Source organism: Eutrigla gurnardus (genome assembly GCF_963514095.1).
Source record: "Eutrigla gurnardus genome assembly, chromosome: 12".
Classification (NCBI taxonomy): Eukaryota; Metazoa; Chordata; class Actinopteri; order Perciformes; family Triglidae; genus Eutrigla; species Eutrigla gurnardus.
This window is the reverse complement of record NC_139926.1, coordinates 17,973,913-17,985,992: the sequence shown is the minus strand read 5'-3', so window position 1 is coordinate 17,985,992 and position 12,080 is coordinate 17,973,913. Positions and strand designations below refer to the sequence as shown.

Here is a 12,080-nt window from a genome sequence, read left to right as displayed (position 1 = left end):
AATTACTTCAAATTAAAGCAAAAAATAATTTAGTCAGTGAGATTTGTGGTTATAAAGAATGTAAATATACTGACATTAAATTCAAAGTGAGAAATAAGGGGCGGAAAATTAGATAATCAAGTCTGACACTGGAGGAGTTAACTAACTCCGGTAGATGGCAGTAATACAAAACTAAGGATGCCAGCTGTACAACTTCAAAGATTAGACCGGAACCTTTCTTCTGCTGCTGAACCCAACACGGAACTCATGAAAGCTACACACACACACACTACTAACGTAAATGCTAACCAGCGGTGTAGCTAGCCTCGCCGGTTTACAGTTATTCACCTTGTGTTGCTCACCAGTTAACTGTCACTGTAATTTACTAAACTACCGAAGAGCTGCATGACCGTGACTGCGCTGTCTCTGTCTTGCTGTTTCGTGAAATATTCATGCAGCTGAGGCGCTAAAAAAATGAGAGAAGGGTGAGTATGCGGCTACCTTGCTAACCGTGGAAGAGAGAAGTGGCTAAACTAAAACACTGAAACACTGCTGACAGCAGAAACGGCGACGGGTGCAAAAGGTAGCATGGTTGTTAGCACGCATGTAACTGAGCTAACTCGCAGCTAAGCTAGCTAACGTCATTTTTTGGTGTTTAATTCGTTTTTATGGTTAACTTCAAAGCTTGGTATACCGCCGTGTCAGAAACAGCTCGTTTCGACGGTCCAGAAATACATTGCTTAGTGATAATTCATCATTCGTCGGATATGCACCTATGTGACTGAAATAAATACATTTAAGGAAATTGATAGCTGTCGATAACGTTAAACGTTTATTAACGTTAGCTGGCTAATGCTAACTGTCAAAGCTGCCTTGTTGCAGCTAGGTTAACTGTTCAGTGCTTTACACTTGGCTGGAAGCAGCTGTCCACATCTCTTCCTTGTGGGTGGGTGTGGTCAAGACATTTTTCAGGCTTGTAATTTTTTAGTGTAAAGTGTTAGGTTATCCTCCGTTTGTACCGGGAAACAACAAATTTAACGTATCCTCATTCCTGGTCTTGTAAAGCCGCACCACTGTCTGCTTGCTAGTTTATACTCTGAACATCTGATTAGGTAAAGTTGAGTTTTTCAGCTCATAAAGATTAGCTGTCCTCCACCTCTTAAATGGCTGAACATGGAAATTGAAATTGGCTGTGTTGTTCCCAGTAGCTTAATAGTTTGAGTGAAAGAATTGGTGACAAAGAGGACTTTTGGTCCTCGGGAGTTACTTAGATCCTGGCTGCTGGGGGTCAAACCTTTTTTTATGGCCATTACATAAGGCCCACTGCTTTGAAGGGATCATGTTTACCATAGTATATAGATGTATTTACATAGTGCCTTGCTGATTTTTAATTATAAATAATAATACATTTTATTTATAGGCGCCTTTCAGAGCCCTCAAGGACACTGTAGTGAATATGTACAACATTGTCAGAATATAATTGATAAGTACTTTATGTATGTTAGTAATACCAGAGATAAGCTTATGACTACCTTTCATCATCAATCATCTGATCCATATACACCTATTACTATATATAATTTAATGAATAATGATCAGTAATTTCTGGCAAACATATACCAGATACTTTTAACAACATTCCCAGATGTGATAATTTGTTGTTTTTCCTTATATTGGCAACATTCTTTATAAATGTACTTAAATTTAACAAAATATTATTTTGTAAATACTTTCCTTGATCATGTACATTTACACTGAACCACTTTCTCTTCTCTCCCTTGTGCTCTGGTTCTCGGTACAGAGTGCGTGTCTTGTGACTCAGCTCTTGTGTAGCCATGGAGAAGCCCTGGAGGCTGTGGGGGGCAGTGGAGCGTTGTACCCTGGCTCTGGCCTCCTGGTCCTGGGGTGCTTGTCGAGTCTCCCTTTTGGCCCTCATCCTCACCTTCCACCTCTATGGAGGATTTTTTCTCCTCGCTCTTATCCTAGCTTCTGTGGCGGGCATCCTCTACAAATTTCAGGATGTGCTCCTCTACTTCCCTGACCAGCCCTCCTCTTCTCGCCTTTATGTTCCCATGCCAACAGGAATCCCTCATGAGAATGTATACATTCGCACCAAGGATGGCGTGAAGCTAAACCTCATCCTGCTGCGTTACACAGGAGGCGACACGCCTCCTGGAGTAACCCCTGGCAATCAAAGCAACCCCACTTCCTCCGCTCCACCAACCATCCTTTATTTTCATGGTAATGCAGGTAATATTGGTCACAGGGTGCCAAACGCCCTGCTCATGTTGGTCAATCTGAAAGCCAACGTGGTGCTGGTGGACTACCGTGGCTATGGAAAGAGTGAGGGTGAGCCTAGTGAGGATGGGCTATACCTGGATGCCGAGGCCACACTGGACTATGTCATGACCCGTCCTGATCTGGACAAGACAAAGGTGGTACTATTTGGCCGCTCATTAGGGGGTGCTGTCGCTGTGCGCTTGGCATCAGTCAACCCTCACCGCGTAGCAGCCATTATAGTTGAAAACACCTTCCTCAGCATCCCCCACATGGCAGGGACTCTCTTCTCCTTCTTGCCCATGCGCCTGCTGCCCTTGTGGTGCTATAGGAATCAGTTCCTGTCGTATCGACAGGTGGTGCTGTGCCGCATGCCCTCGCTGTTTGTGTCTGGTCTGTCTGACCAGCTTATCCCACCAGTCATGATGAAACAACTATATGAGCTGTCGCCTGCGCGGACTAAACGTCTGGCCATCTTTCCAGAAGGCACACACAACGACACATGGCAGTGTCAGGGCTACTTTGCTGCTTTGGAGCAGTTCATGAAAGACCTGATGAAGAGCCACGCCAATGAGGAGAGTGCTCAGCCCTCATCTAGTGTCACCATAATCTGAAATAAACAGTCAGGGACGGTCTGTTGATTACGGGTTATGGGCTGGAGGAAATTGATTGGATGGACTTCAGTGTTGTTTGGAAAGAATGTACATTTTTTTTATGCTTTTGTCTGGGTTTCTATTTTATTTCACTTTCTACCTTTCACTTTCTGTAAATGTAACATATTTGTTAAAATTATTTGACTATTTCAAGTTTTAAGAGAGGGCAACAATGCCTTTGTGGCTTCTTTTGTGTTACAGCTATGAATGCATGTATTTATGACCTTAAATGAATGAAGCCAGAGCATACATGCCCACACTGCAAAATATGTCACGACCACAAAAGATAGCTGTAATGGGTCTACTGATTAAACAAAAATTAAACAATTGTTCATAGTATGAGGACCTAAAATATTAGAGTGAAAGCCGATTGCTACTGGATCTAAAATTTCACATCTTCTGATGTACAATACTATACAAACGAGACACTGATAATGTGTAGGCCTATACTGTATATATCTTTGTTAATACAGAACATTGCACTCCTTTTGTTTAAATTTACCCAAGTGTGTTATGTAGGCTAACATCTTCTGAGCAATACTTTGAGGAGCATTGGGATGTTTTGGTGCGGAACATCCTTGCAGCATCTTGGCATGACATGACATTGTTGTACTTATATAAATATACCCTTGAAATGTTGTTGGGCACAATAGCATAAACAAACTTGCTGTTGAATAATTAAATTCAGCCATAAAAAAGTTGAGTGCTGAGATGAAGTGGTCAGTAAGAAAATGTTGACATGTTTGTTACTTCAGCATATCAAAAATAACTTTTTAAGATCTTATTTCTTGTCAAATTAATTCTGTTTCCATGCAATTTGGATATCTACAAGATACTCTCCCTGTTACTCAGTCCTATTAAAATACAACTAGCACAGAATATTTAACTGTTGAATGGGCTCAAGTTGCTATTCAGCGACTTTGGCTCCTGTAGTTTGATAAGGAACATTTGGTCTGTGTGTGGTTTTGTTGTTAAAGGATGGGTGCAGATTTATTCATGTCTCTTAGTACAACACGATTACACAATATAAGTTGAAATGTTATTGGTTCTCCTAATATATATCCAGAATGATCCAGGAAGACATGATGGATTAAATCTACTCTCTTTTTTTATGAAAATAATTGACTCCAAAGTTGAGCAGAGGTTTCAACCATCTGAGTAAGATGAATGAAATGGGGGTGGGATGGAAACCCATGTGAATTAGCAGGGATAAAATGGATATATGATATTTTGCCCAGACTGTATTGAAGTGCTATACAGATGGAAACAAACCTTTTACCAAATTATATGCAGGCACAATCCCTTAGCTGTGAAATTCACACAATATGAAATGGTCCATGTGGGCATTTGGCTAGAAAATGAGCTGACAATGGGCTGTGTGTAAACGTAGGGTTTACAATGAATAACATAATTTATTAAAAATATAGAAAGTAATCCAAACTGTTTGCTCCCACATGGTAACCACTAGCTAGCAAAATCTAGTAAACCTTCTAAACTGTGTACTTTGCTTTAGGCTACAGGTTAATTGAAATAATTGTTAATAAATGTAGCATGTTGTCTTTTGGGTCAGACAGTGCAGTAACATTGGCAGAACTGTGCTGAATGCATGGCTACAATTCAATTAAATGTTCACAATTTTAACCAAAACATGCCATGAGACATAGTTTTACTCGTTCACAGAAATTATTCCGACCCTTTGTACCCCTCGACAGGAGGAACAATTGCGACCACTTTCTCTCTCAACAACATTAATATGTGTGTATTGTATTAAGAGAGTCTTTAAAGAATGTGAACCTATCCTTTAAGAACTAAAAATAAATGTTATTTTCAATCAAATGTTGGGATTATTTGTTTGCTATTATCAGCATCATACTTGTTAATTTGAGGATTCTATGTTCTCGTCTCTCCCCATGCTGTGGCAAAATGGATTTACTCACTTGGAGGGCTTTTGACGAGCTAATTAACCTTTCCTGCATGTCTTCCAAGGAGTCTAAAAGCCTGATGATTTGAACATCTGCTCTTGCTTTCCAAATGCAGGTTGCTGCACTGCAGTGGTATTAAAGCCATTTGAATACAGATGTCCTTAGCCATATTGATACTGTTTCCAAACAGTAAGCAAACAAAAATTAACAAATATCAAAAGACCAAATTTGTTTGTGTTAATGTGAACTTGAACAATGGTGTAAAGGCTACTATGAATGTAAAGTGTGGTCTTAAATTAACAAGTGTGCTTTTACAAGAAATAATGTATAGATGTTCTTTTCTCCCTTTTGTAGTGTGACTTTTTTTTTTGCCACCAGTGGTACGGAAAACTTTCAGGCATTTATTTTGTGTCGTATCAAATCCAGTAGTTGAGTTTGATTTGTTCCATCATATGTTGCACAACATTATTATCCACTCATTTTGTTCCACACACTTTGTTTTGCACACTTCTGCTGTTAGTTATGTTGCGCCATCTTTCCATTCAAGAACAGATGTAGAAACTCGTCATTGACTGGATTTATTGTTTTGGTTGCTGGCCTACAGTAAAATTGGGTTTTTATCCTAGACAATTGTATTCTTACTGTCCAATGAAAAGAAATGGAATCAAGCTGAATGTCTCTTCATTTTTTTTTTTATAAAGAAAATAACTTGCCAGGTATTCTGCAAATGCACTGTAGAACATACTTTATATGTTCATATGATTGTTAATAGTGTGGAATGAATGCCGTTGGAGAGCGTTGGCATAATTTGGAATTTGCATTTGCATTTGCAAGCTGGCATGTGATTACATTGAGTCTTGGCAAAATTCTATAATGGACCTGCACAGTGTTGACATTGTTTGTGTACATCTACCGTGACTTACAGCGACTCGACATCAAAGAAACATTGATGTGATTTCTATAGAGTCAGACATCTGAATGATTCATTTTTATCTTCAGTATGAAGCAGTCAGTTTGAGGGTTTTTTCCATTTTACTTGTTTTTTTTCTATTTCAAAACAATGTCGACAACTTCTTTTGTAAGCACACATTTCACTTTCTATTTTCTGTACTGTAACACGCAATAAATTGCTACATTGAAAGTGGTTGTCTTGTTTGATTTTTTTGTTGTTGTTGGTGTAAACAACCTTTTTTTTCAGTGCAAAAGTTCCAAACGTATGTAACCTGGCATCACTTCACTTTTTTTATTCGGGGAATTGCAGATTGTTTTTTTTTTTTTTTGCTGTGTTATGTTGCAGTTGAAAGTTTTTTTGTACTTCCTTCTTTCAGTGCGTGTTGTCAAATTAAAAATGGAACGCAGCCATTAATAATGTCTATTCCCCCCCCCCCCCCCTCTCTCTCTCTCTCTCTCTCTCTCTCTCTCTCTCTCTCTCTCTTCTCTCTCTCTCTCCAAACTATTTCCCTACCAGACTGTCACTTATCTAACTGCCTATCTGTCTTTCCACTTTCTACTAACTGCAACTATCACACGGGGTATTTTTTAGAATGTGGAGAAGAGAGGGAGAGAGGCTTATCGGGTCAGGCAGGAAGCCGTGTGTGGTTAGCTGAGCGGAACAGTAGAGGGGAAGCTGTTCTGCCCTTTTTTGTAGAGTTTTTGTTCTGCGTAGCCCCTGAGACTTAAGTGGAACCGGCTACAGTAGGGACAAATCGAGAGTTAAGGAAGTCGGTGAAGCTTTTAGACGGGGATTAAGGTTAAGTCAGAGGCTCTAGAGACGGCATTGATGACCGGAGCAACGTCCACCATTCCTAACCCAAGTCTATCATAAGAGAGGCAGTGTAGTTCAGGCCAGAGACTGGTCATGCCGCCAGCGTGACTTTTCCGGAGATTGTATGGGCCCAGCGATGGTGGCTTTGGCAGGTGCGGATCCCAGGGCTGGACATAGAACAGATGAAGGGAGACTGTCCTGGCCGGTTTTCCTGCTGACGCTGGCTGCCGTCACCTCCTCCTCTCTCTCAGCGTTGTCCCTGTATCAATTGGTGGCTCTCCGAACTGAGGTCGAGGGACTCAAATCAGAGGTCTGTCGCAGGAGAGAAGAGGGACAAGAGGCCAAACATGCAGGCCAGGTGAGTGACGACTAGGCCTTGAGGACTTCCTCATCTGCACACGATTGGAAAGACCAGCATTTTTACCAGCATTTGTTGTTTTTTCCAAGCACACTTCATTTTGTTTCCACAGACTGAGAATATCAGTCGGAGAGGCAGCCAGGAGTCGTTGCACCAACAGGGGTCCCAACATGCATTCACCCTGGTCAGGAGGAGAAGATTGGTCTCTGGATCAGAGCCATCAGGTAAGACGGTTGGGTGTGCCTGAGTTTGAAACCTCACTGGCAATGTGTTATGCAAATCTTATGCAAAACTAAACTGTTTCTTTAGTTTACATGGAGCGGTGGTGTATTACAAGTCCATTGAGTGTGACCGATTTCATTCCTACTATTTAAAGTTCTTCAGTTCATTCTTTATTATCATATTTATTTATACAGCTTGAAATGTCAAATCTGTACCTCCTGCCTGTAAACCTGTGATTCAGGAAAGTGGGGGGAAAATTTAGAACAAGAGTTATAGCCGTGTTAATGATAATCAGCTTTGGTGATAACCACTTCACTTGATGAGATAATGCTACCATCAGCTGAAGCTATTTGACAATCCCTCGGGTGATCAGGACACCATTACATGCAGTATGCTGTTGCTAAGTGCTCACTTTGTCAATGAAATGCCCCGAAATGGTAAACGGGAAAGAGCAGAAGGAAAAGGACAGAAGCTACGGGCAGATTGCCAGGAAACCGCAACTGACCAGTGTTAACAATTCCTCTTGTTCGTCACAGTTTCTCAGCCTTGTCTGCAGTTGTTGGCCAACAGTAGCAGGAAAACCTTCAGGAAAGGTACAGTACAGCTGACCTGGTCATTTGTAATAAAACATACATTTGATGTCATTTACGTTTTACAGTTTCGCATTAAATTTTGTCTTTGGAAGTTGTCATTCAATGTACTAGAATTCAAGTATATTTCCCACTAAAATGTTAACAAACATCTGTGCAAAAACTGTAATCAGACACCAGTAATTTATTTGAAACATGATGTGCTTGATGATGTTTAGCTTTATGTTGCTCTGACTTTTTTTTTTTCATGAATTTGTATTTCTTGGATCAGAACATAACTCGGAGACGCACACAGGTATCCCCTGGCAGGCTGGGCTGAGGAGAGGCGCTGCCCTGGAGGCAGACGGAGACAGCATGCTAGTCAGAGAGGAGGGCTTTTACTTTGTGTACAGCCAGGTAGGTCTGCGTGTTGTAGTTTCATAATCCCTCCACAGGGAGGTGCTGCTAGTCTGTTTCACCACATTTTACAAGCCAAAGAGGATTTGTCACACATTGCAGAAAAAAAAGGGTTGTGCTTGATCTAAGAACACATTTGGTTAACAGAAAGGTCAGATGAAGTTGTGTAAATGTTGCATGCATGATAAATGAGGCAGCAAGTGATTTACAACCCGCCTGACTGTTTACACACATGCCTCGTATCTTAACACTGAACCCGGTGTTTCTCATGTGCTCAGGTCTACTATATGGACAGCACCTTCGCGATGGGTCACGTGGTGATCCGGAGGAAGAGGAATGTGGTCGGAGACGAGCCTCAGTATGTTGTCTTGTTCCGCTGCATCCAGAATATGAACCCCATCTACCCTTACAACACCTGCTACACAGGAGGTGAGCCTGATTGTTGTCTGTGTCAAGCTACGTTCACCCTATTTTACAACAGCTGTTGGAAGGTCAGTGTTTTTTTTTGTTAAGCTCTCAAGCGTGTCTGTCTGTGAATTGGCTGCAAATGTGTGTCAGTAGTGGGGAATGAGTGATTGCTGTTTGTGGCAAGAAAAAAAAATGGCAGGTCAGTATCTGAAGTTTACATTTGCGTCCCTCAGGTATTGTGAAGCTGGAGGTCGGCGACCACTTGGAGCTGCTGATCCCTCGCTCCTCAGCCAACGTGTCCCTGTATGGGGACGCCACCTTCCTGGGTGCCGTCAAACTGGCTTAAAATGCATCACCTCACACTTGGACCCGAGGGACTCTGTTCTGGTGGGAGGGAGGTGCCATAATGGGAGCATAACATTGCACGGGTCTGGTGACCTCACCTGACTATTGGTGATGTGATGAGGCGAGGCGAGGTGAGAAGAATGCCGGAAGCAGCCATTTCTGTACCGGCTGAATGATGGACTGTGTGGCTCCTAGCTTGTTCAGCCTGTGGCACATGAAGGGGACTATGAGTTTCAATGAGTTGTCTTTACTCTTATAAAAAAATATGTTCACCATATGCATGTAACTACTGCTGTATCATGCTCATTCCTATGACCCATCATGACAGAATGTTGTAAAAACTGTCAGAATAAAGCGATTTCCCCCTCAAATAACACTTATGAGACGTCACGTGTTCCTTGTGTGTCATTCTCATGCTGTTGATCAATAATCTTTCCTTCTGTAGCAGCAGTATAAGCAAAATAGTTCTCACATGCTTTGTTATTTTAAGACATTTGGATATTAACCATTTAAGTTTGTCTAACTGATTGGATTCAGATGCAATAAAGTGACCGCTCTGTGCAAAAGCATCTGGGTGGAGGTTGTTGTTCCTTTGTTGGCCACTAGAAGGAAAGACTTCAGCGTGGCAGAACACCTCGCCAGGCAGCAGAGAGAGAAACAGAGCTGATGTTGAGCAGGAATAGTGGAACTCAGGTAAAAGTGCCTATTTTTAGAGTCACAGATTCAAAGGAGCTGCTGCTCAATGCCTTTGTAATACCACAGGAGCCTGGAGGAAATAGCCACATGTCCTCCAGGGATGATTCCTCATGTTAAGTGGAGGGAGAGAGAGAGTTGTCACCTGTTGGCAGGATTCAGGCACATTTTGACCGAAGGATTTCAAGATTTAAGGCACATTTTCATAACCGAACATTCTGTGTATTCTGGGAAAATCACTTATAATATGTGATGGCAGAATACCCTCTATTATATTCAGAGTACATTAGTAGTAGCTATAATTCCATTTTTTTTTTGGACAGGAAACTGTATTTTAGGCTGCTATCTGTTGAATAAATACAACTAAAACAACCTATGTTTTGCCGACACACATTTGTACTCATTTGTAGTTTTGTCAAATTTTGTCAAACAGAAAAAACATTCATCATCCAACTCTGCGATTTCAGTGAGGAACCTTCACATTAGTTTGGAGTAAAATCCAAAAACACTTTTTCTGCCTTCGGGACATCGTCCCCCCACCGCAATATTTTCAAACTCCAAATGGCCCCCGCTGTGCCATCGGGGTGACATAGTGTAAAGCACTCTGAGTGGTCGGAAGACTAAAAGCGCTTTATAAATGCAGATCCATGCTTCGAGCAAAACCAAACTGCTAACTTCAATAAATACATTATTACAAAATTTTAGTCATGAATAATAATCTAGTTTCCTCCCTTTTAAAATTTAGAAATGGTGACACATCATTATTTTTTTTTGGTTTAGCTTCAGGCCTAAACCCTTTGAAGTTAATCCACATTAAAGTAGTCAAATGCACTTGACCTTTCAAACATATGTTTTACTTAAGCCCCTTTATTGCCCCAGCAGATAAGTTCTGTTCATTTAGAAGAGATTGATGTATAAATATTTTTGCAGTCCACCTACCTCTGTGTAACTCACTCCCTCACTCGCTCGCTCACACACATACAAGCCTTCTGTCCATCGGGGCAAAGAGTTAGACAAAGCCCAGTGGGTGGTCACTTCTTCACTCGGCATTTTGCCCTCGGAGTCATGGCTCCATTCGACAAGAAGCGAGACCAGAAGAGGGGGAGGGAGGAAGAAAGTCTAAAATAGAAGGCCGAGGAAGAACGATTTCAAATGGACTTAATGGATAGTAGTAGCCATTAGTGGAGGAGCAAGGGGAAGGGAAGAGTGGGGCTAAACCAGAGAGAGAGAGAGGGCCAGGCCCTGGGTACTACAGCCATGGAAGTCAGAGAAGCTCTTTGATGATCTGGTAAACAGAGCAGGCGGCTGTACAAACATGGTAACAGAAAAAGAAGAAGTAGGAGGAGGGTGGGGTATGAGAGAAGAGGGGAGCACAGACCTCTATAAACGTGTCAAGCATGATCCCCCCCCCACCCTCTGGGCCAGAAATGTCTTTGTGTGGTGCCATGGTGACGACTGGTGTGTTGGCGGAAGCTGATGTCATTGTGGGCTCGCCTCTCAAAAGAGAAACCAGCATCGGACCGGAGAATCAGGAAATGAGACCTGCTGTGTACACATGCTGGCACTGTGTATAGTTCACACACATGTTGTGAGTGCACGGAGTCATAATATTATGCACAGAAAAAATGTAATTTAATTTGCATTACAATGACGTATTATATTGCATGTATTTTTAGGTGGAGCTGACAAGAAACAAGTCGAATGGTTGCGCTAATATGTAAAAAAGCTATAAAAACACTGTCAAGTCTTAAGAAGCAGATCTTTTAAAAACTAGGCTTGAAAAACAACACACATATTGTTTTTTATGTTCATCTAACAGGCACCATCTTCGCTGTGAAAGCTATACTATCCACAGGAGGTAGAGTAAGCACGATAACCTCATTTCGATTTTTTTTCTTTTTTTTGATATTCTCATGAGTACAGAATATTTTTGCTTTCTTGTAGGAGAGAAGGGTACATTCAGCAGAATCATCCCTCCCCAGTCCTTAGAGCCTGTCTCCTGACTCTCCCATCTTTTAAGGCTGCATCCGCGTTAAACGTGGACTTAAGCGTCTCCGTGTCCCCATCTGTCCTTTCCATTCCCTCCCTCCTCCCTCTCTCTCCCCGTTTGGGAGCTTTAGGACAGGTCTGACTGATGACGGGGGCTAAAGGTGATCCCTGAATCCTGATTATAAAACGCAGCGTGTTGTGTTTCTGCCAGGCGACCACCATAAACACACACTGCGGCTTTTTGCCAGTAGACATAAGACTTGTGCATGCACATAGACATCGCATTCCTCTAAATACCGACAAAATGTACAGCATTCACATCTTCTCGCTGTGGTATGGTGTACTACACGGTTGTTTCCGTGTACGTCCTCCTCTAGTATTTGGGGATTACTTTGATCTGCTGCAGTCGGACCAAAGTAATCAGGCTGATCCAGAGCCCTCCAGCTGAACTGGCAGGATTTCTCATTTAAGTGAGGATTTGGT

At 41.8% G+C, this 12,080-nt stretch overlaps 2 protein-coding genes across 3 annotated transcripts; both read left to right on the top strand.

Moving 5' to 3' along the window:
• Positions 1–263: 263 nt before the first annotated feature.
• On the top strand, positions 264–5,972 carry abhd13 (abhydrolase domain containing 13). Its single transcript, XM_084023261.1, has 2 exons — positions 264–464; positions 1,781–5,972. The coding sequence occupies exon 2, from the start codon at positions 1,815–1,817 to the stop codon at positions 2,868–2,870; it is 1,056 nt and encodes a 351-aa protein (XP_083879387.1). The 5' UTR covers positions 264–464; positions 1,781–1,814; the 3' UTR covers positions 2,871–5,972.
• Positions 5,973–6,308: 336 nt separating this feature from the next.
• Positions 6,309–9,277, top strand: tnfsf13b (TNF superfamily member 13b). Of its 2 annotated transcripts, none has more exons than XM_084022523.1 (6): positions 6,309–6,954; positions 7,067–7,178; positions 7,713–7,769; positions 8,062–8,162; positions 8,441–8,591; positions 8,804–9,277. In XM_084022523.1, the coding sequence occupies exons 1-6, from the start codon at positions 6,721–6,723 to the stop codon at positions 8,914–8,916; spliced, it is 768 nt and encodes a 255-aa protein (XP_083878649.1). In that variant the 5' UTR covers positions 6,309–6,720; the 3' UTR covers positions 8,917–9,277. The 2 variants fall into 2 exon arrangements, with proteins under 2 accessions (XP_083878649.1, XP_083878648.1); XM_084022522.1 differs by having other exon boundaries at positions 6,313–6,954; positions 8,038–8,162.
• The last annotated feature ends 2,803 nt before the right edge of the window (positions 9,278–12,080 follow it).